Consider the following 26,824-nt stretch of genomic DNA (forward strand, 5'->3'; position numbering starts at 1 on the left):
AACATATTAAGTGCACTGAGGTGACCCCGTCTCACATGGTGTGTGCAGGTTGAACTTGAGCAGGCAAGCTGCTGGTGCAGGGCTGACACGGCAGACCTGCAGCCTTTGGTTCCACGTAGGTCAATCAGGGTGGCACAATAAGTGCTGCAGCTCTGGCGCCCCTTTTCGTCCCTGACCTGGGTACCACTGGTACCATATACTAGGGCCTTTCAGGAGTGTAAAAACACTTGCCAATGAGGTGTACCAATTCACATTTACAGTATAAGGGAAAGAGGATTGGTGCTGGGCCTGGTTAGCAGGACCCAGCACACTTTTATATCATTTACCACAGCATCTAGCAGCAAAAAGTGGGGGATAACCATCTAAAAAGGGCCCTGTACAACAGATTCCAAGGAGACTTTATAATCTCCTTCTTGACATGGCTCTTTTTCCTTGTCTCAAGAGGTTAAGAAAGCAGTATCCACCACATGTTTAATGTGGAATCTTTTTTATAACCAATGTACACTCCGCTATCGTGAACAAGAACTCCCTCGCCTCTCTCCCTCTATTTGGCCCCTGGGATAGACCCTCGATGAATGTATTTGATCTCTAATCTGCCTTCCTTTTGCTCCATGTTTTCCACATATGGAAAACTTTGCTATTTGCTTTTGGATCTGGCTGTGCTGCCAGATTCTTCCCCAAGACCTAGCTGTGTGCTGTTTTGAGCTAATAGAGTAGCCAGTGTTGCTTGAGCCAATACATTAGCCCATGCTGCTGTATATTGTAGGGCTTGACCTTTCTGCTCCCTGTGTACCATGCTTTGGACTCTGACCGTCCGAATACTGCAATATTCTTGACTCTGCTCCAGAGCTGAAACTAGTGATGTGAGTTCAGGCAGTTCTTTGATTGTGTCTGAGGAAGCTTTGGTCTTTTAAATCATGTGTTCTATAGCTAGTAAATTTCATCTGCAAAGCTGGAAGGTTAAGCTTGTTCAAACAAAGTTTCTTGCTGTGTGCATCTTCATTAAAACATAAGATAGTTCATTATCTCAGTCCTATCAACCTCTCAATAGTGGTGTTCCAGCTTCCCATTCATAATGCAGAAGTTACGAAAACCTACACCCCCCCAGCAATCAGTACATTTATATGGAGGTAATAAGGATAAAAAGAATCTGCAGTCATTAATTATTGAGTGTGACATCACTTTAAGAATAGTTCATACAGATGGCTTTCAATAGTCTCAGAGCGATCCTACCTTAATTCATGAAACCTCTCCAATGCTGTGAAACCTTCTTAAATGTGCTGAACTGCTCAACTGATAGTTTAACCTGAATTAGGACAGTTGCTCGCCTTAATTGGGGCCTCTATCAGCATGAAGCTGAACTGCCCTAGTGCCAAATTGCCCCCACCCCCCCATATTTTGGGCTTAGTGTCAATAAATCTCCCTTACGCTGTTCACCTATGGCTTTTAATGTAAACAAGAGGGTGACTGACTCCCAGTCATTCCAAGCTGCTAAAGATCTGATTGGGCTTACCTGATAAGCTAACCAGGGATGTGACTGTGAACTCTGTATAACACTCTGATTGAAATACTGTCAGGTTCCATGGCGGGAGTTGTTTTTCCATGGCCCAGTCTGTCAACTCAACCAGTAACTCTTTTGTGTAATATTTTGCCACAATGTGCAACAGTGCTACAAGTCAGTAACTGGATGGAATGAATAGACAACACTTTTTACAAACCTGACCAAATATAGAGCCCCTCCAGAAAGATTGATTTATGATCTTGTTGAAACAGTGATTTGACAGTTGGATGAGAGATCTAGGACAGCATTCAGTATCTTCTCTAAAGTCCGCCCTTGGAATCCCGTTCAGTCTAGGGGCACCACTCCTTTTACATTCCTTAACTAGGTTTATTACCTGTGTGTGATAAATTGTATAATGAATGAATAGGTGATCAGCCTGTGCTTTGAATCGTAAAGCTGAGGAAGACGTTTCTCCCATTAATCGGAAGCAATGTAACTCCCAACAGCATTGCTCGTGGGGTTGTCCAGATTCTTCATGTAAACCCAGAATCTGTTGAAAACGTTCAGGCTCCATATTGGGACCTGGCTGGAATCTCCTTTGCTCCATAAACATGCTACGAGGTGCGCCTCTGGAAACGTCTACGTATGTGGCCAATAACAATGTTGCGTCTGCCACTTGTAACGCATAAACCATTGGCATCTTTCCGCTTGGGAAAATGTGGTCTTTTTAAACAAAATGTACCAAATTAGCTTTTTTCTTTCTAGGTACCATGGCTTTCTGAGTGCTTGGGATCTCAAATAATAAAATGACTTATAAAACCTATTACATATTTTATTGGGAAGCCCACTTTTAGATGCTTTTAAAGAGTAGTTTGTTAACGTTTTTAAAACTGTCTGCTGGCTTTTTTAGATAGCTTTTGAGATACCAACCATTAGTATGAGGAGTGGGTGTTATTTTCCCTGTTTAGGCCCATGTAGCGAAACAGCTTATTTCTTACATTGTCGTCACGAATAACACTTCCAAGGTGTGACCTTTTGCATACATTTGCACGCACAACAATGTTGGATTAGATTCTCTGAAACTAAACTTGTTTTACATCCAGCTTCGCACAACATTATGACCATGTCCTGAACATCACCATTGGTGGCACATCCTTCTCTGTCCAAGTAGCCAAACTATGGAATTCTTTACTCCCCAACATAAGATGCACAGATAACCACCTTATCTTCAGAAAACTACTCCAGAATTGGCTCTTCCCCACATAACCACCGTTGGTTTAACAAATCTACAGCATATCCCTCTGTATATAAGCATTTATTTGTACTATAGATATAGACCTATATATGTGTATTGCTTTGTATAAACGTGTAGAATAATTGTTTACAAAAAATATATTCATTGGATCGGGTTATCAAATGTACATATTACTGATAGTTACATTATTCTATGTTTTTAACATGTATATAAGTGACTGCATAAATAAGTCCCTGGGGGAGGGGGGAGGTTTCCTTTTAATTATAAAAAGTAAAATAACTTGCCTGAGCTGGCCCGATCCGGTCCCACGTCGTCTCTGCTCCTCGCAGCCGCAGGAAGCAGGCAGCCTCCCTCCCCTCTCCTAAGCCAATCACAACGCTGCAATGGCAGTGTTGTGATTGGTGGGAACGGCGCCCAGCCAGGCGCCTAAGGGGAGGCCATTTTCTCCATGTAGGCTGCATGCAGAATGCGCATGACTGGTTTGGTCGGCACTAGAGGGCCGACCAAACAATCAGGGCCTGCAACATTGGGATAGCCACTCCTCCCCTGCCCTGTTGCAGGACCGACCGACCGCCCCCAACCAAACCCTTCTGCTTTTTCGTAGTGCGAGAAGCAGTAACATAAAATGGTGTAAATATCATGTTACTGCTTCTTGCACTGCAAAAAAGCAGTGGGGTGATGCTCCTTCGCCCACATAGAGGAGCTGCCCCTGTTTAAATGACTGAGGGAGTTCTCACTTTTGCCTTTGCAATTGATAGTGAGCACATGCCTCTTTGGAAAGCGGGTACGGGGTAATTTGGAAGTACCTCTCCATAGACTGATACATGGGTGTACACAATTGGTTGGTCAGTTAAAAACCTTCTATTTAAGGCTCTTAAACTGAAACATTGTAAGCTGTCCAATAGTCACAGCCAGTATACCCCCTCTCTGAGTGACATAGTCGAGGATGTACCGATAGCAGTTCAGTACAGAAACAAATTATCATGTAAGCCACTAACTAAAGCAAAAGTATAATAGGATGTATTGTCAGATGCAGTAACAAGCCTTGGTTTGACCATGTATGGTTGAGTGTTTCTCTTGTTCATAACTGTGTTTGCATAATGTGAGACACTTTATTACAACTGTTTTGCATGCCCGAGAGGTATTTGTATTTAAAAGACCCCAACTTACACCAAAATTAACTTTCTAAATGCTCCCCATCTACAGATGATACCTGGGTTACATGACAGCAAGGGATTTGCAGGCACTTCCACATCTCATTGTTGCCTGTCACGTGGAAGCCCAGAGTGCAACCACTGTTGCTACATCCTGCCTGTGGTGTGGTGTTGTGTTAGCTGAAAACAAGTGTGTGTAAATATGCATGTTTTAGTCCTATGTGCCTTTGAGTATACTTTTAAAAAGCTTGCACATTTCTGTTAATTTTGCTACTTGCCCTATGCACTTTTATCTCATTGAGGTTTCTCTTTTACCCTCTCATATATTTCCTCTTTTCTGCTCTTTACTTCAGGAGACTGTGGAACAAGCACCTCAGGATTTCCTCACATCTTTTGAGATGTTTGACAGCACTTACAGTTTGTACACGCACAGGTGAGAGCCAGGTTACTAGGCCGTGGGAGAGTAAAAGGCATACAAATGCTGTGTTGAAAGGGGTGTGTGGACTATGGTGAAGAGAGCATGTATCTAATGAGTAGAGTGTCCAGGATAGTAGATAGAGTGGAATGTGGTTATTGTTTTGAGAGTGGATGGGAAAGCAAGGATATTCTATGCTTCATCATATTGTAGATAACAGTATGGGAATACTGTTTGGAGGTGTGACTTTGGTGAGGGGGTATTATAATAGCGTGGTTGGGGTGATTAGGGATACCATAGGGAGAGGCAGTGGGAATATGGTAGACTTGGAAGTCTGGAGATGATGTGTGTAGTGAGGAAACAAATATTGGAGTTGGAGTGAGGAGGATACTTAAAGGAGTGGTGATAAGAACATTGTGGGAGAGGATGATACCATTGGGATTGGGGATTGAGTTACCAGAGTAAGGAAAAGATGGATACTGTGGTAAGGGAAGTCTGATGGAGTGAATACTATCAAGATTCAGATCATGCATCCGAAGGGGGAGAGGCTGGGAATGTCACAACCCTGGAGGAACACTGATACTGAGGCAATAGGGGTGCAGAAATACTACAGAGAAGGAGAGCAGACTTTTCTCTAATACATTGTTATGGATGAGGCGAGCCGGAACATCATACTAATAGGAGATCAAGAATACCATAGAAATGTGGTGCAAACCAAGGTAGCAGGGTTCCCATGGGAGATATGATTACCAAAGTTGCACATGGAAAGGAGTGGAGAGATTGTGAGTGGTTATGGGTCAAGGGAGCTTTGGAGATGCACAGTAATGCTATTCTGTGAAAGGGCAGAATTGCTCTAGAAATAGAGTTGAGATGCCTTGTTTTGGGGTCCAGATATGCATGTAAGGATGGAGATATGCAGTGCTTATGAGGAACTGTCTCAATTGTCATGGATAAGAGAAGAGCCTTTGGGCAAAGGAGCACTAATGCTTTGAAGAAAGGGCCAGATTCCTTGGAATGTAGGTGTGAAGACCAGGGGAGTCTTAAATGAAATGGTATGAATAGAATTCTGTTCTCTAGTATATTGCCCATGCTGATTAGTAAATACATGTTTGAAACATACTTGTATAATAATGTTGGCCAGCATTTGAAGTCTCCATTTTGGGATGCAATGTGGTACACATGCATTTTAGGTTCAAGAGGTAAGTAAACAGGATATGAAGTTATAGACTCCACCATAGACCTCTTGGTACCAATTCGTAGTCCTCCTACTGTGGTGTGTTCTGATCCTCCTGGCCATCTTTTTCCTGGGTGGTCTCACTAGACTGTTGTGGTGGCTGTGCATCGTCTTGGGTAGTGCCATTTCCACTTTGATGTGCACCTCAAATACCCACTGCTGTGGTGTCTGTGGAAGTGTCCTCTTCTAGAAGTGTCCCTTTTACCCACTACTGTGTGATATGTGGATGAATTTGGGTTTTGCCATCTCCATCTCAGATGATGCTGCTAGACTCCTGGGAGTACCAATTAGCCCACATATTAACTACCTTTGTACCTGTAGCTACCTATGGGCTTTGCATCTCTGCTTCTTGATGGACTGCATTGACCCCCCACAGTGGACTTCAACAGTCTTAGGCTACAGAATTAAATTACCCAATCGACTCTGATGACGAATTTTAGCTCCTTACTGAGTTACTGACATACACACCTAGATCGCACGGTCTATTGGGAACAACGGGAATGGACCTATGACAAATAACATAAGAACTGCAGAGTTGGTAGCTGAGGTTTGGTGCTCCAGATCAAATAACCAAATTATTTCATATCAAAGGCCTAGAAACTACAATGGGCTGTAAGCCATTAAATACCAAAGCAGATCTAATAGTCAGGCCTGCTGCTACAGAGTTAAAGGAAATCAAAATAACAACAACACTATTTGTATAGTGCACTTTCAAACCTAAATTGCTCTCTAGGCACTATTGACAGAATAGGAGTTTTATTGTTACGTAACTCACTGGAACTCATTTTATAGATGTGTGAAGGATAAAGGGCATAGTGTACTCACCTAGATTCGATCCCTGCAGTGGATGCGTTAGTGCTCTCAGCAAGACTAGACCCACAAAATAAATTAATCTGACCCATAATAAGAAACTGGTGTGTTCAAGTATCTGGTAGCTAAGCCTGCTCTGCTCCTCATCAGTCACAAAATCACAGTTTATTTTTATTCATTGTTTTTATCATAGTGCTTTTATGCAGTGCATTGAGTAAAGGAAGAGGAGTGGTGCAAAATGTTAAAACATGGAACTCACAACAGAATGCCAACTATGAAGTTTCTAATGGATACTTCTAACTGCAGATTTCTCTCCTTTAGAATATCTCGATCGCTCAGCATAAGAATAGATCGTGGCCACTCCCATGAAAAAATCCCCTTTCAGGTCCTGTAAACCAAAGTATAAATCTAGAGACAAACGCACAAAAGTCAAGCAGTACTCAGCCGCATTGCGCCACACTATGTTTAGCAAGACGCTTCGTTTTGAACACAGGACCAGCGCAGCTGACAGCGCCTGTAATTCTCGCCCCAGGAGCCTGAGGGGCAGTGTGAACACCTGGGGCCCCGCCCCCTGCTACGGGGAACCTTCAATTGCAGCTCGCGCCTCCTGCAACGCGGGACGCGCGCAGGCGGCGCAGGGCTAAGCCTGGGCAAAGGGTGGGCCCTCTGTGGCCCTCCGAGGCCTGAAGAGACTGGACTGGGCCTGAGATTTGGGTTTTTTAGTGCCGGACTTCATTCGCAAAGTGAGACTTTATTTGTTTTATCTGCTATTAGTGTATAGTGTTACTTGTTTTGTTTATTAACCTATTCATATTTGTTATAATGTCTAAATCGAAACTTGATAAAACTGCTCCCGTGCTGGGGACTTTGGATAACTACTTGGTGAAAAAAGTAAACCGTATAAATAACGACCGTAGGGCCTCCTTGGGACTGGGGAGCACATTAGTGGTACAGGAAGATATGCCCCTGCTAGTGGCTGACATAGATGGGGGCACTAACCTGGACATTAGAGATAGGGCTGAGATACCGGTTGTTGCCCAGGTGCATGCAGAATCACAGGAAGACCCGATGGATACCTCGAATGAGGAAATAGTGAAGGTACCATCAGCCCCAAGGCCGGTGCGATCCTGTAGGAAAGCACAAATAAAACGGGCTGGGAAGCATAATAAAAAAAGACTAGACCCAATTCAGCAAGTTTGCAATGGCTCAAGATCCTCTACACTCAGTAGGAATAGTGAAGGTGTTGTTAATTTAAATTTAGAGCAACTTACTCTATTGATTAACACTTTGGAAGTGAAGATAGAGGCTAAACTAGAGGAGATGTTAAGACCTTTGACTACTAAGCTTGACACTTTGGCATTGGAAGTAGATAGACTCGGTGGTCTGTTAACTACACCCTTGGCATCAGCTATTACGGCTGGAGCTAAGGTTGTGGAAAGGGGGCAGGAAATTACGATAGGGAATATACAGCGGATTCCTCAGCAAGTCGCTGTAGCAGTACCTGTTCCTCCTGTGACACTAGCCATACCTCCCCTGTCTACATATCCCACAATAGCCCTGGAGGGTAGACATGATCCCAGGTATATGAGGAAAAGCCGCTATCTTAATCTCCCACCTGATTGCGCACCATATGTGGCGGTGCTGACAAATGTTCCATCTTGTGATGACCACTTAGCTTTACCATATGGGGAATCCCACGCCTCATTAAAAAATAAAAGTCGCATGGCTTAGCAAAAATTGTGGTTTTCCTGTTGCATATTCGGACCAAATAATAGCAGTAAGAAGGGTGAACTGGGTTGGTCCGTCTAGAAAGACAAGCGGTGGGGACTGTATTGTCGTTAATTTTAACCATCCCCAACACGTGGCAACAATTTTACTAAGAGCATCCTCATTAATGTGTAATATGAATAGTATATGTGTTCGCCCACTGGGCTATTTTTATGCACACTTGAATAAAGATCCGCGTCCTCAAAAGAGAATTAGGCCAGCAAATCCAACTCAGACCCCTGCCTTGGATGCACCATATGTGTACAATGTTAATCAAGGTGGGTGTGGGCTCTCTGTAGAAACACAGAATAGATTTAATTTTGTTGGCCATTGCAATAATGGGCTTTACGTGGATATACAGAATAGATATGATGCTCTGTCTGGCTTGGAGGCGTGCGACTGACGTGAGGCGTCTGTGGGTCTGGGTAATGTAATACCAGCTGAGATATCACCCATCAAGATCACACAGGCTAAAGCTAGTTGTAATAATGTTATTTCCTGGAACATTGCAGGCCTGGCATCAAAGATGACGGATGACAATTGGATTATGTACATTAAGCAATTTATGATCATCTGCCTGCAGGAGACATGGTTAGTGGAATGTGACTTTTTCCTCGAAGGGTATAAGGCCTTTTATGTTCCTGCAATAGCATCAAGTAGAGGCAGGCCTAAGGGGGGACTGGTGACTTTTATTTCCGTTACACTCTCTTTTAAAATTCGTAGAATTTTAACAGCAAACTCTGGATTTATGGGCTTAGTATTGAATGGAGAAGTTGTCTGGCTGGTTTGGTTAACTTTTATAATGCTGTCAATGTTAACACAGGTTCTAACCAAATATCTGCTCTAAATGAATTTATTAATTCTTCACTGAGGGAATGCCTCCATAACCTTATAATTTTGGGAGATTTTAATGTTCATCCTTGCGGTGACCCCCTGTCGAAATGTTTAATGGATCTGCAGTGTGACCGCCTCGGCGGTTTGCATTTGGAACATACGATGGATGGGGAACTTTTTAATGACTTACTGAGCTGTTTAGATCTTTCTTTGGCTATGGCACTGAGGGATCCCACAAAGTGTTTTGATACCCCAACTTTTAAAGGTCAGGGGAGGGATACCTTCATTGACTATGTGTTACTCTCTTTGCCTATGCAGTCATTTGTGGACTCTTTTACTATCAAACAAAGTGAATTCAGCGATCATAACCCACTCACTGTTCATTTGAATGGTCCCTGGATAACTAAAGAAGATCGGAAATGCATCAATGGCAGGTTGAGCACAATCGACGGGAGACGGCGCCTTAGATGGTCCATGATTACTCCTGACCTATTATATAAAAATTTTAGGGAGAACTGCACGCAGGATATTAAGAACTGCATTCAAGAAGGGGCAGACCCGAATCAGGTTCTTAGTGCTTTTCAAAGCTTGACCGAGAAGGTGTCAGAGTTGATGATGGTCCCAGTAAAGAACACAGAGAATGAGGGACCGAGATGGTTCAATCATGTTTGCTCCATGGCAGCACGTAATCTAAGGATAGCCTTGGCAGCCAACCCTAGAAGAAAAACGAATGTAAAGTTGTGTCGCAAAGAATATAAGTCTGCCATTGCTTCACGCAAGGAGTTTTTAAGAGTGGAGGCCTGGGATGAGATTCTTGACCCCTCTACTTTAAAATGTAGCTCTAGATTCTGGGCGGTAGTAAAAAAAACATTTTTGGTGCAGGATCCGGGTGATGGCCTAGAATGCTGCATAAAAAAGGAAGAATGGGAATCACACTTTAAACAATTGTATAGTTGTGTGGCGACTGAAAATGCCAACTTGCTCCCTGGTAACAGTGGTGGAATTATTACGTTTGATAGAGGCGAGGTTATGGAGGGCATAGAGGGACTCGCAGCTAAGAAAGCTCCTGGCCCTGATGGGATCCCACCAGACTTGTATAAGTCTGAACCTTTCTAACGCTGCTGCTGAAATTGGCTGTCCCCCTTCATGGGGAGTTTCAACGATTGTCCCGGTCTTCAAGAAGGGGGATAGGGGCAGTCCTTTTTGTTACAGGCCAATTTCATTAATAGACTCTATGGTCAAAGTTGTGGGGAGAATTCTGCTGCAGAGATTGTCAAACTGGGCGCTAGAAAATAACATCATGTCCATTTCCCAGTATGGCTTCTGCAGTGGTCGTTCTATTATAACCCAGTGCCTTAATCTTTTCTTATTACCAAGCAAATACACTGTTGTTCAGAAGGGCACTGTCCATCTCGCCTTCATGGATCTGTCATCAGCCTTCGACTGTGTTAACAGGGGAAGGCTGCGGCAGTCCATGAGGGAGAAGGGTGTGGATAGTGGGATTGTTAATTTTCTGGTAGACCTACACAGTAACACTAGTGCTAATGTTAGGTATTCGTCGGATCTGTGCACCACTGGCAACTTCGATATTAAGAAGGGTGTGTGGAGGAGGAGCCTAGCGCGCAACCAAGATGGCCGCGTAGGTGCGAGGCTCCCGAGGACCTCCGCAACCTCCTACGTTTATCCTGTCTTCATCCTGCATCGGTTGAGGGGACTGTGTCGGTGAGCCTGAGCCGAGGTGGTACCCGTTTCCCGTTTTCGAATCGGACCTCGGGTGCCGGAGTGAGCACCGATAGAAGTTTGCGGCCTACTTCTCTCCTGACCCCGGATTCGCGTTTGGGGGCGACCCAGTGGCAAAGTGAACAACAACGGCTGGCTGGGCCTGGCGAGTCGCGTACCCCACACTTTCACTTTCACTTTCCCTTGCCGTTTTCGCAAGTGGGATCACGGCGCTCTTTGTGTTGGGGTGGCCTCGCTGGGAGACCCTGCCTGCCTGCCTGCCTGCCTGCTGCGGCCCGCTCTGCCGTCCTGGGGTGGCCCCCCGGAGCTCGTGGCCTTGATTGCTTGCCCTCCACTGCGTGGCTGGTGCGGGTGTGAGACCCGCGACGATGGCCACGAAGCAGGATGGGGATCGGTTAAAGGCCAAGTCAACCCGGCGTGGCGCCGCACATCAGGCCAACATCATGGACCGCTACACCCTCCCGAAGGGGTCTCCCGGCGGATCGCACAAGTCCTCTGAGTGCCCCCCGGATGCCCCGGATTTGCCCACGGATCTGTCTCTGCAAGACGTCATGAGCGCCATTGCTGAAATGAAGGCCTCGGTGGGCCAGCAGTTCGACACTTTAGCGCACAAAATCGACGCGGTCCTCATTGATGTCAACCTTGTGAGAGCTGATCTCTCCAAGACTAACGACCGGGTCGATTCTTTGGCCCACACCGCGTCGGGCCTCACGACTGAGGTGGCGGCCCTTCAAACGGAGGTGCACCGGCTCCGTCAGGCGAGTGCGCTCATGGATCGGCGCCTGGAGGACTCCGAGAGCCGGGCCCGGAGGAATAATATCCGCATCATCGGAGTGCCCGAGGGACGGGAGGAGTCGGCGGCGGATCTCTTTGTGGAGGACCTGATCACTACCCATCTCCAGCCTCGAGGACTGAGTAAATTCTTTGCCGTGGAGAGGGCCCATAGAGTTCCCGGGGGCAGACCGAAGGTTGGAGCCCCTCCGCGGCCTCTTATTGCCCGTATCTTTAACTTTCGGGACAGGGATGCGATTTTGCAAGCTTCCAGACTGCAAGGGCCGATTAAAGCTGGAGAACATGGAGGTGAACTTTTATCCTGACTTCACCCAAGCGGTCCAGAAGCAGAGACTGAGTTTCCTGGGCGTCAAGCGGTGGCTTCGAGGCATGAACTTAAAATACGCCATGCTCTTCCCGGCCAGGCTGCGGGTGGAGGTGGATGGTCGCACTCACTTTTTTGACCGTCCTGAAACGGCCGGGGACTGGCTGGACACTTTGTCTGGGGGTCATGATCGGGAGGGCGGGGGGGGGCTGCGGGAGGAGACTGTCCACCGGACCGGGTCTGAGGTACTGATGCCGGGGCTCACTCCGGATGATGCTGCCACTTTCGGCCAAGCTTAGGGTCTTTTGTTTGTTGTACTCGTCTTCCCTCCTTTGGAGGCGGTGCGGGGTCTTGAGGGGGTACTCTTTCCTCCTCTAGGGGGTCTAACTAGTTCCAATTATATAGGGGCGACAGGCACACTGCAAGTTGGGGGGGCTGTCTGGGCTCATGCAGGGGTGCAGGGAGGGGGGAGTTTTGTTGGGGCGGTTGGGTTGGGGTGGGGTATTGTTCATTTGTACCACAAGGCAAAAGTATTGTTGTGCTATTCCTAAAGTGCTCTCGGGGGGACGATTGATCGCTTTCGGCTATGATGGGGGGTAGGGGACTGAGTCTTTTGTCCTGGAATGTTAATGGACTGGGGGACAGGATAAAACTGGGTGTGGTCCTGCAGTTCCTGAAACGAATTTCACCTGATATAGTTTTCCTGCAGGAGACACACCTCATTGGCAACTCCTTTCGTGCTATGAATCGACGGGGCTACCGCCTTCTGGCCCATTCGGGCTTCACGTCTGGTTCAAGGGGTGTGGTCATTATGGCTAAAACCTCGCTCCCGTTGGAAGTTGATGAGGTGCTCCATGATGACCGGGGACGTTACACGGTTCTGGTGGGTAGAATGGAGGGCAGAGTGATTGTTTTTGTTTCTGTCTATGTCCCGCCAGGGTTGCAAACGACTACTTTTGCGGATCTGGGGCGCCTCCTCCTTGGCCTTCCGGAGGGGATTCTAGTGGTTGGGGGGGATTTTAACGCTGTGGTTTCCGGAATTGAGGACCGTCACCCCCCCTAGGGATCTCCCCCGTGCCCAAGCGTGGTTGTCTGGCCTCTTGGATACCTTGGGGCTGGTGGATTGTTGGCGTTTGAAACACCCTACACAGAAACAGTACACCTTTCATTCCGGGGCCCATGGCAGTCTCTCAAGGCTAGATTATGTCCTGGTGCCGGCGGCGCATGCGGGGAGGATCGGGGAGGTGCGCCATTTGGCGCGGGGTATTTCGGACCACTGCCCGCTCCTGTTGCACTTCGACATTCTCCCGAGGGGGGAGGGTAGGGTGGTCCCGATTAATCCCTGGTACCTGCGTGACCCCACCATTCGCGCAGAGTTGGTTAAATCCCTTAAGCGATATTTTGACGATAATGTGGGGTCTGTGCCATCGGCGGTCTCTCTGTGGGAGGCGTTCAAGACGGTACTCCGGGGGGAGGCCCTGTCCCTTATTTCCCATTCCCGGAAGCGCGAGCGGGAGGAGGTGACCCGTGTTGAAACTGAGATAACCGAGTTGGAGGGTGATCTAGAATGGGGGGTGACGGATGACAAATTACCTGTTCTCCGACTCAAGCAGGCGGCCTATAAGGCCCTCGTCACGGAGGCGGCCAGGGGCCTTAGTAGAGAGCAACAGGGGAGACTGTATGATGTGGGTGATAAGGCTGGGAAATTGATTGCGTGGCTGGATAAAAAGGAGAGAGCGAGTCGAGTTGTCCCGTCGATTGAGAAACTGGATGGTGTGTGTGTCACTGAACCGGGAGAAATTGTTGATTGCTTCGCTGAATATTTCCGTGGGGTGTATTCCCCGGTGTCCTCCCGCTCGGAAGAGGATTCCCATGCCCTGCTCTGGGATATCGCGCTGCCTTCCCTTTCGGAGGAGGACAGACTGTAGTTGGACGCCGCCCCAACATCTGAGGAAATTGCCCTCGCCATACGTTCGGTCGCTTCCGGCAAGGCCATGGGTCCTAATGGTCTTCCTATCGAATTGTTCAAGCTGCGACCGGATACGCTGGCGCCGCATCTCCGTGCTATGTTCCTCGCGGCCCGTTCGGCGGGTTCCCTCCCGCTAGACCAGCGTCTGGCTACTATCGTGGTTATTCACAAGGAGGGGAGGCCGCGGGACCAGGTTACGTCCTACAGGCCCATTTCGCTGCTGAATGCGGAACCCAAAATTCTCGCCAAGGTGTTGGCCAATCGGCTGGTTGGCGTGGTGTGCGATCTGATTCACCAGGATCAGTCCGGTTTTATCCCTCATCGCAACACTGCGCTCAACCTGCGGCGCTTGCATGGGGTGCTTGCGCGTGTCCCGTTCATACGGGAGCCGGCCATTTTGGCGTTCCTGGACGCCACTATGGCGTTTGACACACTTGAGTGGCCATATATTTGGGCGACGCTGGCGAAGTTTGGGTTTGGCCCGGGATTCATCGGTTGGGTGAAATTGTTGTATTCCGGACCGCTGGCGCAGGTGGCTGTGAACGGTAGAGTGTCGGCTCCGTTTGAGCTGGGCAGGGGCACGCGGCAGGGCTGCCCGTTATCGCTGCTCCTCTTCGCGCTTGCCTTGGAGCCCCTGGCGGAGTGGCTGCGGTGGCATCCTTCTATCCGTGGTCTCGGATGGACCCCCGAGTATGAGGACCGCGTATCTCTCTACGCTGATGATATTCTTTTGTACCTGGCTTCCCCGCGTAAATCGCTGATAGTACTGGTTGATGTATTGCACTCATTTGGCCTCAACTCCGGCCTAGTCATCAATTGGGCTAAATCTTGTGTGTATGTCCTCTCTGGGAAGGCTCCTATCCTTCCGCGGGGTTGTCCTATCCAGATTGCCCCGCGGGGATTTAGGTACCTGGGTATCTTCATTACCCTGGACGCGGAGGCCCGGTATAAACAGAACTTGCTTCCCCCCCTCCAGCGCCTGAAGGATGATGTCGCGCGTTGGAGGCGCTTGCCGCTCTCGCCGCTGGGCCGGGCGGCATTGTTTAAGATGATGTCGCTGCCACGTTTCCTGTACGCCTTACAGAACACAATGGACGTTGTCCCGGCGCGCTACTTACGCGAGGTGGAGAGTTTGCAGCGCCGCCTGTTCTGGGAGGGTAGACCGCGTATCGCCCTGGCGAAGCTGACGCTCCCGTGGTACGACGGGGGGGTTGCCCTCCCAGACATCAAGCGATATTACTGGGCCTCCCAGCTGGCTGCGATAAATCACGGCCTTTACGGGCCCGCTCTAAACCCGGCCTTTGAGATGGATAAAATGTTACTGCCGGGCGGCGACTATAATCGGGTGCTTTATTCTAGCTCGCTCGACGCACGTCTGACGGGCCCCACGCGGGTCATGGTGCGAGTGTGGCACGCGGCTAACTTGGCGATGGGGTGGAAGGATCGTTTGACCCGGGCGACGCCACTATACGCATCTGAGCGGCTGGGCTCCCTGTGGACCTCGAAGGGCTTTGAGAAGTGGGACATGATAGGCATCAGCAGGGTGGGCGATCTCTGGACGAGGGGGGGATTCAAAACGTTCGATGTGCTGCAGACGGAATTCCAGTTGCAGGACAGGGAGTACTTTCGATATATGCAGATCCGTCATGCGTTGTGCTCCGTATTCCCGGACGTTGCCTCCATCCCGGAGTACTCCCCTCTGGAAGATAGAGTGCTAGATGGACATGTACCGGACGGCACGATTTCATTAATTTACTAAAAACTCCTCAATGATCGCTCGGGACTGCTGACTGGCCTTCGTGAGGCGTGGGGGGCTGATGGATTGGAGCTGGATGATGAGGACTGGGTGTCTGCGGTGGCCTCCCCGAAAGAGGTGGCCATACCGGCTCGCCTTCGCTTCGTCCAGCTCAAGATACTCCATTGGGTCTATGTTACGGGGCCGAGTCTGATGCGTATGGGCTATGCTGTGGACGGGTTGTGTAAGCGTGGGTGTGGTTCTTTGAGGACCTTTCTCCATATATTGTGGGAATGCCCGGAGGTGGCGCGATTCTGGCGTGGTGTACACGAGGTTTTGCAGGCAGTTACGCATGTGCCGCTGCTGCCCGAGGCGAGGAGATGTCTCCTGAATGTGTGGGAGCCAACCGACTACTCAGTGCCGCAGACGTGGTGGGTGACTCTGGGATATATGGTGGCCAAGCGTGATATTGCGCAATTGTGGGGTTCCCAGAGGTCACCGACTGTCTCGGCGTGGAAGGACAACATGGATTGGTGTATGTTTCGGGAAAAGGTGGTGTATGTTGCGAGAGGTAAGCCTGGGAAATGGGTGAAAGTGTGGGGCCCCTGGAACGCCTACCGTGGGGGAATCTGTACCCCGCCGCTGATGCCTGATCCGTCACCGGCCCCGTCTCCTTAGCCTGCTTGTCTTCCTGGTTCTGGGCATTGAGTTCACTTTGTCTCCGTCCCAACCTATCCCCCCCCTTGATATTCCTGTGGATCGGTAGGGTCCCCCCCAGGGGAGCACATGCTATTGTTTCCGATTGTGGGTTGCCTTGTGGACTTGTTTCTTCGTTATTTATATAAAAATGAAACCGTTGTGTGGGGTCTGGATGGTGTGGCTGCCAACGCTTCTTTCAACTCCTGTGATCTCTCTTCTGCCGCAGCGTGTGTTCTACTGTTTGTATTATATGCTCTTTCTGTTTGCTAGCGGCCGGCCTGAAGGTTGTAGGCCCATCTTTGTATATCTTTTGGATTCTGTAATAAACGGTTTCAAAAAAAAAAAAAAAAAAGAAGGGTGTGCGCCAAGGCTGTATTCTCGCCCCCTTTCTTTTTCATTTTTATATTAATGAGTTAGATACCGTTTTGCAGAAGGTACAGGCTGACTGTCCCAGAGTTGGTAGGCGGGGTATTCCTGTTCTTTTGTACGCAGATGATGCGGTTTTAATCTCTAGAACCGAGAAGGGTCTCCAAGCCTTATTAAATGCTTTTAAATCGTTCATGACAGAAAGAGACCTATCGGTCAACAATTCTAAATCATTTATTATGCAAGTTGGCCTACAGCCAAAAAGGAACTTTGTATTTAAATTAGATGATGTATCCATCCCCATTTCGAAATCGTTCTTGTATCTCGGGGTCCTATTTGATACCAAATTAAGTTGGGGCCCCCACTTGGTCAAAAAGAAAGGGGAACTGGCAAGGGTTAACGCTACCATTTTTAACTTTGCATCGAAATTGGGGAAGAAGCCCAACAATGCCATGATGAAACTTTACAATACAAAATCAGTGGCAACTGCTGTTTATGGCAGTGAATTATGGGGCTATGTGGCTGAAGAACAGCTACAGGTGGCTGAAAACGCCTTTATGAAGCGTCTTCTATGTGTTCCAACTGGTACATCTAATTTGGCAGTACATGAAGAATTGGGGGCACAATACTTATGTGACATTTTTTCTCTGCGCCCTTTGACCTGCTGGGCAAAACTGTGGCTGAACCAGGACATTCCATTAACCCACTTGATTGTGAAAGATCTTTTGTCCCATGATAAGGCAATGTGCACCCCCTGGTTAAAATATTTGAAATCCTGTTTCTCTCGACTTGGTTGTCTGGAGCTGTTTGAAGATCCAAGCGGGATTGTAAATGGGGATGTGGAGGCAATTAAGCACGCCTTTTATATGGGGAGAAAGGTTCAACGAGAGGGAGAGGAGCTCCTGAAACCCAGTATCAGGAAATATGTCATGTTAAAAACTTGCAAGACAATGGAGCCATATTTGATGGGCTCATTCAGTTCCCATGAGAAGTTCCTGCTGTCAAGGTTCAGGTTAAATATCTTTCATCATCTGTTAATTAGACCTAAAAAAGACATTTTTAACAAGGCTGCAGCTCCCTGTGGCTGCGACGGAAAGTCTCCACAGGATATGCTGCATTTTATATTTTTATGTAAATTTTATGAATACCCGTGCAAACGCTATCTGGTAGCTCTTTTAAAGAAACTTAATTTTAACCAGATCAGACCAGCACTAATGTATTTACAACTTTTGCACAGTGACGGTGTTCTCCATGTAACTGAATTCTTAAAACTGTCTGTTAAATTGAGAACCTGTATGGACCAATGAGGTTGCTTCTTCACTGTTTGACTGCCTCATCTACCTCAGGAACCTATATGGACTATACTATGCCTTGCGCTATTTGCACTTTACTGACTATTAATTTATTTATACGGTACTGGTGATATCCTTGTTTTTTTCTGTTTGGTTATGAATTATGGCACTATTTAATATTTGTCTTTTAACTGTGATGTTTATATGTATACTTTTATGGTTTGAATCAAAACCGAAATAAAGTCTCGATTGATTGACGAAAGTGCAAGGGTTTCAAGAACCAGATCGCACCCTTCCATTGCCTCCTGAATCTGAACCGATCCAATAATTGTTCCTGGTGCACCTCAAATTCACTGCACCATCTTTCACCCCGCAGCAAGTAGCAGCCCTTAAAGAGGCCATCCTGCAGATATTTGGTGCACTTCACACTTCCCTTGGCACGCCTTTGGGTCCCACTTAGCCCCAGCGGGCTCCATTCAGACTTTCACCAACAAGTACACCCTGTCGATGTCTGCACCCCCAAACCCCCTTCTCTATGGGGCCAGCGACCTGTGATGACTCAAGAACTGACTTCTACACCAGAACCAAGGTCGTCCCCAGTCTCTTCCTTACTGGTGCTGACGCTGGTCGATAATCCAATCCTGATGCCGATCTCTGACCCCAAACCGATCCAGACTTTTGTCGACTGGGACATTACAAAAGTACAATCCGTGGTTAAACAGCAAGATTCCAATCACCTCTGCTCTGACACAGGTACCAGCAGAGGATTCAGCAAAACACACAAGATGATGGACGGAATGTTGCACATTGGCAAAACATTCACCCCCAGTCACAGATCTGGGTTTAATCCATCGTTATTTTGCTCACCACGCCACCCCAGTTCAGACATGGCCATATGCAAATCAGTCTTGACCCTGTGCCTCATGGGAACAGTCCAGCCCGAACTGCCAAGCCATGTCTTCCCTGGACCGGAATCAAGCATCCTAGGACCGGTTTCGGGGTTTCACCCCTCTTCAGCCAGGATAGCTTGACTCCAGTGGCGAAGTGAGCACGGGACCCACGTCTGGGCATACCCTTCCCACATAGGGCGAACAGCAAAACACACAAGATGATGGACGAAATGTTGCACATTGGCAAAACATTCACCCCCAATAACAGATCTGGGTTTAATCCATCGTTATTTTGCTCACCACGCCACCCCAGTTCAGACATGGCCATATGCAAATCAGTCTTGACCCTGTGCCTCATGGGAACAGTCCAGCCCGAACTGCCAAGCCATGTCTTCCCTGGACCGGAATCCAGCATCCTAGGACCGGTTTCGGGGTTTCACCCCTTTTCAGCCAGGATAGCTTGACTCCAGTGGCGAAGTGAGCACGGGACCCAAGTCTGGGCATACCCTTCCCACATAGGGCGAACAGCAAAACACACAAGATTCACACTATTTTTGTTTCTGTATCGGATCTAATGCAAGAAGGACCCTATGTCCCTCAAAGCGATGATGACGAGGAAAGGGACAGGTTGAACCTCTCATTATATAGAGGATCCATTGAAGGTAGACCTGCAAAATACCCGTGGGTTAAACACATCTTCTGAAACAGACTAGACCCACCACCTGGGCCGCCAACAGAAGAAAGCGCTTCCTTTACAATGGTAGTTCTTTCTTCCGGTAGTTCGGCATCAGGCGTGGAAGGAAGATGGCAAGTTGAGCATGCCGCTGAGCACCGCTTCTTACCGTGGCTCTGAGACGGCTGCCATCCACCGTGCCGCAATCGGGGAGTGATCTTTGGGGTTATTAACACCACCTAAGCAACTTCCCCATCAGCAAAGAAAATTCAGAGGCTGTTCCAGGGGGCTAACTTGCCAGTAATGCCCCCCTTCCCAACCCGTACTACAGCAGCCAAGCCAGTCCCTTTAAGGCTGCAGGTGTGGCACTGGCTGAAACAGTATAAACCAGCAGGGAGAGCAGTCCTGCAATTTTTCTTCCCCTGCTGCAATAGCTACCTAGCTGCTTTAATTTGCCCTCTCAGGCTTCCTTCTGAGGAGACGCAGGGGGTACACCCTGGTTAGATCTATTCACCACTGTCAAACATGCTTTATTAAGAATTCTGATAGCTAGAATGTCTTGCAATGCATTTGCTAAAGGTGCATTCCAGCTGGAATCAAAGGAAGGACTGCTGTATTTCCACCTACTACCTCTCCTGCCTCGCATTCTGAGGAAGCTAAAGACAGACCAGGCCCGAATCATTCTTATCACCCTGTATGGGGACAGAAGAGTGGGGTACCCAGTACTCTTAGGCCTTAGCTTTTACTCTCTCGTTAGGCTTCCACTCCAAGAGGACCTCCGTCTCAGCATCAGGACAGGATCCAGCATCAGAGTGTTCACAAGCTGAAATATCAACCCCTTGTAGGCCAAACTTTCTGATGTTCTTTTATTTGTTCTTTTATGAGCACAGCAAGGCATTGTGGTGGGCACAGTGAATGGTTATTTATCCGCTGTTTCAGCCCTTCGGTGTTTACGTTATTCACTGTCTTTAAGTCACCAGTCGTGATGAGCTTAAGAGGTTTGGCATGCTTTCCATCTCCCCAAACTATTTTTTATGCCCCAATAGGATCTGAACTTGATTTTGACCTTAAGGCTTTTGATACCTAAAACCATCTTCCTCATTGCAATTGCGTCAGCATGCCGCATGTGTGAACTGGTGGCCATTTTGGTGCACCTGCCCTGCAGTTTTTTCCATCCCCGCCCTTTGTTTCTGAGGGCCCAGGCGGCCTTCCTATCAAGGGTCGTGACTCCATTCCCACTCTGCTAGCGTTTTTTGCCCTGCCTCACCCCTCAAAAGAGGAAGAGGTGCTCCATCACCTAGGAAAAACCGAAAAACCTCCGCTTGATTATGGATTCCAATCTCTAAGGCCAAACCCAATCCAGCACGGTGCGCAGAGACATTTTCTACAGAATCTGAGCTCTTTGATGTATCTTCCTTTACAGAGACCTTTCTCGCTGGAATCTGACATCACTAGTCCTAATGCTGTCACTTCTTGATTACGTCTGTTGGTCCTACATCAGACTGTCGTCTAGGTTTTAACTTGGCAAGTTATAACAAATCCTAAATTCCACAGCTAGGCACATCCTAAACTTGAGCAAACAGGATAACATGTTCCCAAAGAGAGTGTGTCCTCAGTAGCCACCTGCAATTCAGAAATGTTCTAATATCTGACTAGTTCCAAAATGGTTACTCTCAAACTACAGATCTTATGGATTTGTTTGTGTAGAGTGCAGAGATATCCTACATACACCTTTCACGTGCCACTCTACCCCCAAAACAGTGCTGCATGCTGCTGCACCCAGAGTGGAGTAAAGTTTCTGGGCCTCAGTCATAATCTCAAACACGCCATTTATACACGACACTCGTACCAACCCCCTACTCCAACTAGCCTTACAAACTGAGTAGTTACTTACTCAACCAACTGGAAAGGCATTTGAGGCTTAATTAATTGGTAGAAAAGAACTACAGGAAAGCTACATTATAATACACTAGGAATCCGTTTTCTTGCATGCAAGTGCTGGATCTGCTTTAAAATGAAGAATGCTGTAATTAAGAGAGAAAACCATGACGTACGCAAAATTAAGAACTGAACTCCTAATGCTATTTTGTTTTTGACTTTACATTAGGTTGACAATAATAAGTAATAATAAAGGACGATATAAGGAGGTGGTATGGAATCATCCCTAGCCTTTATCCCGGCCCTTATAAAAATCAATACTTTTACTTGATTAGTAACCCTTATGCAACATGTTACCCACAACATCCAAGTCAAAACCTCTAGCCCAATTTGTAACCCTATTTCCAACCCTATTTCAGCCCTTTCCCCTTTTTAGCTATTACATTGTTATTTTTTAAAAAAAAGAAAATCATTACATTGTTGTTTTTATTTATTATTTTTAAAAAATTTAACTCATTTCTCCTATGTCGTTTACCATTGTGGGTCGCTGAGGTTTATGAAGCTTTTCGGAATGTAATTTGCAGCACTTTTTTAAACTTTAATAGGTTTCCAATTTACATATTACGATCTAAACAGTCACAACAGCAGCAATATACATTAAATAATCCAGATAAATTATCCCATGATTGGTCCCACCGTAAAACCTTTCATCTGTTTTATAGGTGTCATACCCTTGTCTATCAGGTAGCCATTAGAAAAATGTCTCGGAGTCCCTACTTTTCTATTGCTCCTCGGTATCCTCTCTCAACATTACTGCCTGTAGCATTTCTGACCGCATCTCCAGGTCATCTGCCACTTTGTCATCCATCCTAAATATTTTAATTCTAATTTCCTCTCGGCGCGCATCACATAAAAAAAAAAAAAACCCAGCTTAAATCGCCATGTTGTGTATTCTCAAGGTAAACTGTACATAGTAGCTATAGAAGATTCGTGTTTTGAGAGCTCATCCAAAAGGTTAAAACAGCAGCACAAATGCATACAGATCTCTTCCACCACATTCTGTTCCAGGTTGTCCTAAACTATACAAGAAGATGTCTGTAAAACATACATTTTCTTACAATCAAGAGGAGTGATGGTCTTATAGCTTAAGTTCGAAGTAGAAATTTAGTATGAGTTTTGTAAACATTCTGGAACCTGGTTCTGAGCCCTGCTGTAGATAATCCATATGGCCTGTCAAGATAAAACATTGGTTGAGGGCCCATCTGTAAACCTCAGTTCTGTGATATGAATGTCATATGTTTGAATCCAAATAGGTGTTGAACTTAACAACATACAAACGTGTTCAACATCTGTCGGTTAATCCACCTATTTAATGTTTCTTTGTGGGGGGTGTGGCCAGGCCGGCTGAGGTGGTAGCCGCCTGAGTTTGTCTCGGACAGGGCCTGGGATCAACCGCTCATATCCACTCCTAACAGCAGCCATCCAAGGATGAATGTGGCTTAAGTATAGATAAGAGGCCCCAGGGGGCTGTATCCTGAGGTCTTGGCGAGCTTTAGACTTGAGGTGCTGCAACAGCCACAAGCTAAAATGGCCCCTGATCATGCCTGACAGCTCTGGCAAAAGAGGGCTGCGGGGACCACTGAAATTCTAACTTGCCTGCGACTGCACTGGGCCCGGAGGTGCTGGACCAGTGCAGTGTGCTGGCGGTGATGTGACAAAGATAGCTGTGCTGGGACTGGGTGAGCAAAAGAATGATGTATTTAACCGAAATCTCTTGACTGGGAGTGAATGTTTTGATTTGTTTTGCATTCCTTCCATCAATTGTGTGACTTTTACTTCCATTGCTCTAAGTGCGCCGGGTATGCCCAGACATGGGTCCCGGGCTCACTGTACCACTGGAGTCAAGCTATCCTGGCTGAAGAGGGGTGAAACCCCCAAACCGGTCCTAGGATGCTTGTTTCCGGTCCAGGGAGGACCTGGCTTAGCAGTTCGGGCTGGACTGTTCCCATGAGGCACAGGATCAAGACTGATTTGCATATGGCCAGGTCTAAACTGGGGTGGCATTGTGAGCAAAAGAATGATGGATTTAACCCAGATCTCTTGACAGGGGTGAATGTTTTGATTTGTTCTGCATTCCGTCCATCAATTGTGTGTCTTTTGCTTGGGACGCTGCTCTGCAGCACCGGAGAGGAGCTGGGTCTCTGAGCAGTGCCGATGAAGGCAATGAGGAGACAGAGCGACCATACGCAGGGGAAGGCAGTAAGTGGTGAGCGGGCTTGTGGGCCTTTGGATATAGAGCGAAGGTGGAGGTCTCTGGGAGGTGGTCCCTCAGCATGCTGAGCCATAGCGGTTCCTTGTGTTCCAGGCCTGGAGCCACCAAGGATGGAGACACGAGTGTCGAACGTCCCCACCACGTAATGTTAAAAATAGGAGACCCTCTGCTAGACTGTAGGCTGAAGAAATGTCCTATACAGTAGTGGCAGAAGGACCTTATGACCTCAATACAGACTGGCTGCCAGTATGTAGCGGGGATGAACAGTAGGGACCTGGAGCAGTGACCAATGGCCCTGGAAGGATCTCGTAACAGGCCTTCAAACATCAAAGCTTTGAAGTTGATACGCTGTTCCAACGGGAGCCAGTGGAGGTGTGTCAAATGTGGAGAAATATGATGGTGCTTCTGGACTCTCCTGATTACTCTTGTGCTGCATTGTGGATTATCTGAAGTCTGCGTATCAAATATGCAAGGAGAACAAGGTAGAGGCTGTTCGAGTAGCCCAGGAGAGAAGTAACTAAAGAATGGACTACTGTTTTCCTTGTCTCTTCAGGAACCAGATAAAGGAACTTCTTTATGATTTTCATCTTCAGGAAACAGACCAAATTTGTTTAACTTGCGCTGCAAAGAAGAGAGTGGAATCAAAAATAATGCCCAGATTTCTAACTGAAGAGGTAGGCTTAGGAGGAGCGTTGAGTTCAGCAGGTCACCAAAGGGAAGGCAGTGAGCAGCCTTTTTTGTTAAAAAACAAAACTTCAGTTTTGTCAGAATTTAGTTTCAAACAATGTGCATACATCCAATCCGCAACACCTCTAAGATATTCTTTAAAATTGTATAAAGCTGCCTCCGTGTTATCTTAGAAGGAAAAAAGCAATTGAGTGTCGTCAGAGTACAACACTACCTTGACACCCCAAGATTCGATGAGATTCACCAAGGAGACAAGTAAAGATTGAATGAGAGCGGGTTTAGAGCATATCCCCATGGAACACCACATACCAATGGTATAGGAGATGAAAAATGCAGGTGTAAGTACACCCGTTGGGATTTGCCCTCCAGGAAAGATTTGACACATAAAATAGACTTTACTTCAATGCCAAGACTGTGAAGTGTTTTCAACAAAATAGCATGAGAAACAGTGTCAAACACTGCAGACAAATCAAGGAGAAACACCATAACAGGTGTGCTCTTGTACAGATTCTCCCTGACTTACTCTGCCACCTCCAGAAGGGCAGTCTCCGTGCTAGTACCTGTCCGAAAACCTGACTGCGAAACTTGAAGACTAGATTTGTCCTCCACAAAAGTGGACAATTGTTGATTTGCTAAATTCTCCAGAATCTTGTCAGGAGCTGGGAGGAGAGATATGGGCCTATAATTGCACAGGACACTTGTGTCTGCATTAGGCTTTTTTAGCAAAGGCAGAAGAAATGCCACTTCCCAGCACAAGTGAAAAATTCCAGACATTAACGAGGTATTCCATATTTCAGTGAGCAGGGGGTTAAACTACTGAGCCATAAGTCTGTAGCTATGCGGGGGCAGACATCGTCTGGAGAACCGGACTTGCATTTTAATAACTCATTCAAGTAGCCTTCTCCAGAAATAGGGGAAAGTTCATAAAAGATTGACTTATGACTGGAAGAAGCACAAGGAATGGTTTCCATATACTCCATATCAACTGAACAAATAACAAAGGTCTCTGACAGAGACTTGGGCAAGGAGGAGTATACATTTTCTCTCTTTGCCACTGGATTCAAGCTAGCCTGGCTGATGAAATGAAATGAAATTTTGTACTTGTATAGCGCACTGCTTCCCCAGCAACGGGGCGTCCTGGCGCTGTACTCATACCGCTGTGGAACCTTTCCTGGCTTTCCCTGTGAAATGTCCACTCCTGGGCACCCCCAAGGTGAAACCAGGCATCCCCAGCGCTGTTGGGGCCGTTGTGGAGATTAAGCAAGCTATTGCCCAGAGTTGCAGAGTGGGACCCATGATTAGAGTAGGCACCGAGGCGAGAATTATCAGGTCTGAGGAAATTGAGCCCAAGACCTGCCGAGGCGGGAATTGAACCCTGGTCCCGGGCCTGATCTCTGCATCAGGGTCTGCCGCTTTAACCATTGAGCCACACTTCTCACACTGAGGAGTGTTACTCCGAAACCGGTCCCTGGATGCTTGTTTCCGGTCCAGGGAAGACCTGGCTTGGCAGTTCGGACTGGACTGTTCCCATGAGACACAGGGTCAAGACTGATTTGCATATAGCTGGGTCTAAACCGGAGTGGCGAAGTGAGCTAAAGAATGATGATGGATTCAACCCAGATCTGTGACTGGGGGTGAGTGTCTGAAAAGTTTCAGCGCTCCGTCCATCATCTCCTTGTGTTTACTTTGTTTGCCCTAAGTTGACAGGGTATGCCCTGACGTGTGTCCCTTTCTCACTTTGCCACTGGATTCAAGCTAGCCAGGCTGATGAGGGGTGTTACTCAGAAACCAGTCCCAGGATGCTTGTTTCCGGTCCAGGGAAGACCTGGCTTGGCAGTTCGGGCTGGACTGTTCCCATGAGGCACATGGTCAAGACTGATATGCAAATAGCTGGGTCTGAACTGGAGTGGCGAAGTGAGCTAAACAACGTTGATGGATTCAACCCAGATCTGTGACTGGGGGTGAGTGTCTGAAATGTTTCAGCACTCAGTCCATCTCCTTAACACTTCTTTTGGAGAATTCACCTCTGCTTTGATATGGTGTATTTTTTACGGTAACTCATAAGTGTTGTTTTTTAGAGAGTCTTTGCATTGGAGTCATACGATTTCCTCCAATTGCAGTCTCATTTTTTGCACAGACTTTTCTCCAGTCTAAGGAGAGAGGAAAGCCAGTGTGCAGACGGCCTCATTATTTTTGCTTCCTACTTTTTTAAAGGGAGATAGGTGGTCTAATGAGTTAGAGATCCAACTATCAAACTGCAAGAAGTCTGATGCAGCAGCTACTTGTAAAGTCCGAGGAGCAGAGTTAAGGGACTGGGCCAGAGCTTCCTCTGACAGATTCTGCCACTTTCTTATCTCCTGGGGTAGAGGTACTCCTAGTCTGTACAGAAGGACCAGGAAACATAAAAATACTAAAATGGTGAGACCAAATCAACTGTTCTGACCGAAGTTTTATTGTTCGGAGCCCAGACTTCTTTCAGGATCCCTTCATGGTGGCTGCAGGGAATGGGTTCGCTCCCTGCTCCAGTGAGCAAAACACGTAATTTTGTCATGTCATT

General features: G+C 47.3%; 1 protein-coding gene across 4 annotated transcripts in view; it reads left to right on the forward strand.

The window, feature by feature from the left end:
* Positions 1–26,824, forward strand: part of ENTPD5 (ectonucleoside triphosphate diphosphohydrolase 5 (inactive)) — a 407,636-nt gene that overhangs the window by 294,887 nt on the left and 85,925 nt on the right. For all 4 annotated transcript variants that reach the window (XM_085626780.1, XM_085626778.1, XM_085626781.1 and 1 more), the window contains one exon: positions 4,264–4,343. In XM_085626780.1, coding sequence (XP_085482906.1) covers positions 4,264–4,343 — 80 coding nt within the window. The remainder of the gene's footprint in view (positions 1–4,263; positions 4,344–26,824) is intronic.

The sequence above is a fragment of the Triturus cristatus genome, chromosome 9 (genome assembly GCF_964204655.1).
Source record: "Triturus cristatus chromosome 9, aTriCri1.1, whole genome shotgun sequence".
NCBI lineage: Eukaryota > Metazoa > Chordata > Amphibia > Caudata > Salamandridae > Triturus > Triturus cristatus.